General features: G+C 35.6%; 1 protein-coding gene across 1 annotated transcript; it reads left to right on the top strand.

Moving 5' to 3' along the window:
* The first annotated feature begins 236 nt into the window (after window positions 1-236).
* On the top strand, window positions 237-620 carry LOC133791573 (uncharacterized). Its single transcript, XM_062229497.1, has one exon. The coding sequence runs from the start codon at window positions 237-239 to the stop codon at window positions 618-620; it is 384 nt and encodes a 127-aa protein (XP_062085481.1).
* Window positions 621-1159: the final 539 nt, after the last annotated feature.

Raw genomic sequence — 1159 nt, 5'->3', positions numbered from 1 at the left:
ATGAAGTGTTATATGGGCGTAAATGTTGATCCCATATCCATTGGCATGAGGTGGGTGAAAGAAAGTACATAGAGCAACAAACTAGACCAGATATTGTGACGTCAACAACGGAAGTCGTTCGAAAAATTCAACAGAGGATAGCAGCAGCCCAAAGTCGACAAAAATGCTATGCAGAAAAATGAAGAAGACCATTAGAGTTCTAAGTCGGAGAAAAAGTATTTCTACGGATAACACCAATGAAAGGTGTTATGAGATTTGGAGAAAAAGGAAAGTTGAATCCAAGGTTCATTGGACCTTTTGAAATATTAGTCCGAATTGGAAAAGTGGCCTATAAATTGGCACTGCCACCAGAGTTGTCGGATGTACATGATGTATTCCATGTGTCTATGTTGAAGAAATATATTCCTGATTCCAGTCACGTGTTGCAACATGAAGTTATCCAAGTGGACAAAGACCTTACATATGAGGAAAAACTTGTCCAAATGTTGGATCGAAAGAATAAGGTATTAAGAAATAAGGAAATACCAATGGTCAAGGTATTGTGGAGAAGCCAGACAATAGAAGAGGCTACGTGGGAGCGTGAAGATGAGATGAAAGCTAAATATCCCGATTTACTCTAGATTTTCGTGGACAAAAATGTGTAAGGGGGGTAGATTGTAACTCCCACTTCTTTCTAAAAGTGCATTATAACAATTATGAAAAATAAGAAAAGATATTTTATTCATACTTTTGAGTGCATTACAATGTTAATCGAAGGCTAGAGCTATTAAGTAAAGTGGAAGAATAACTAATGAATACACAACCATAATATCCATGGGCATTTCATTAGTATAATACCCATAGAATGATACAAAGTACAAGCAAACAATCACTAAACTTATGGGCAATAAAGAGAAATTCATGATTAGATGATGAATTTTTATCTAGAAGGGTAAGAGATGAAGAAGTTGTTGCAAGTAAATGGTTAAATGAACAAGTATTTATAGGACAAAAACTAGCCGTTATGACCGTTGGTGAATAGTGATCCGACCGTTGGATACAGTAACCTGACCGTTGGGAATACGGCTATATTCTACTGTGGGATTTTAACAATTCTAAGTTGTTGAAGTAACTAACACATGAGAAAAATTAATTTATGGATGTTAGAGAAACTTTTTCA

The sequence above is a fragment of the Humulus lupulus genome, chromosome 7 (genome assembly GCF_963169125.1).
Source record: "Humulus lupulus chromosome 7, drHumLupu1.1, whole genome shotgun sequence".
Lineage (NCBI taxonomy): Eukaryota > Viridiplantae > Streptophyta > Magnoliopsida > Rosales > Cannabaceae > Humulus > Humulus lupulus.
Note: the sequence above shows the minus strand (reverse complement) of the source record. Positions and strands in the feature narration are given on the sequence as shown.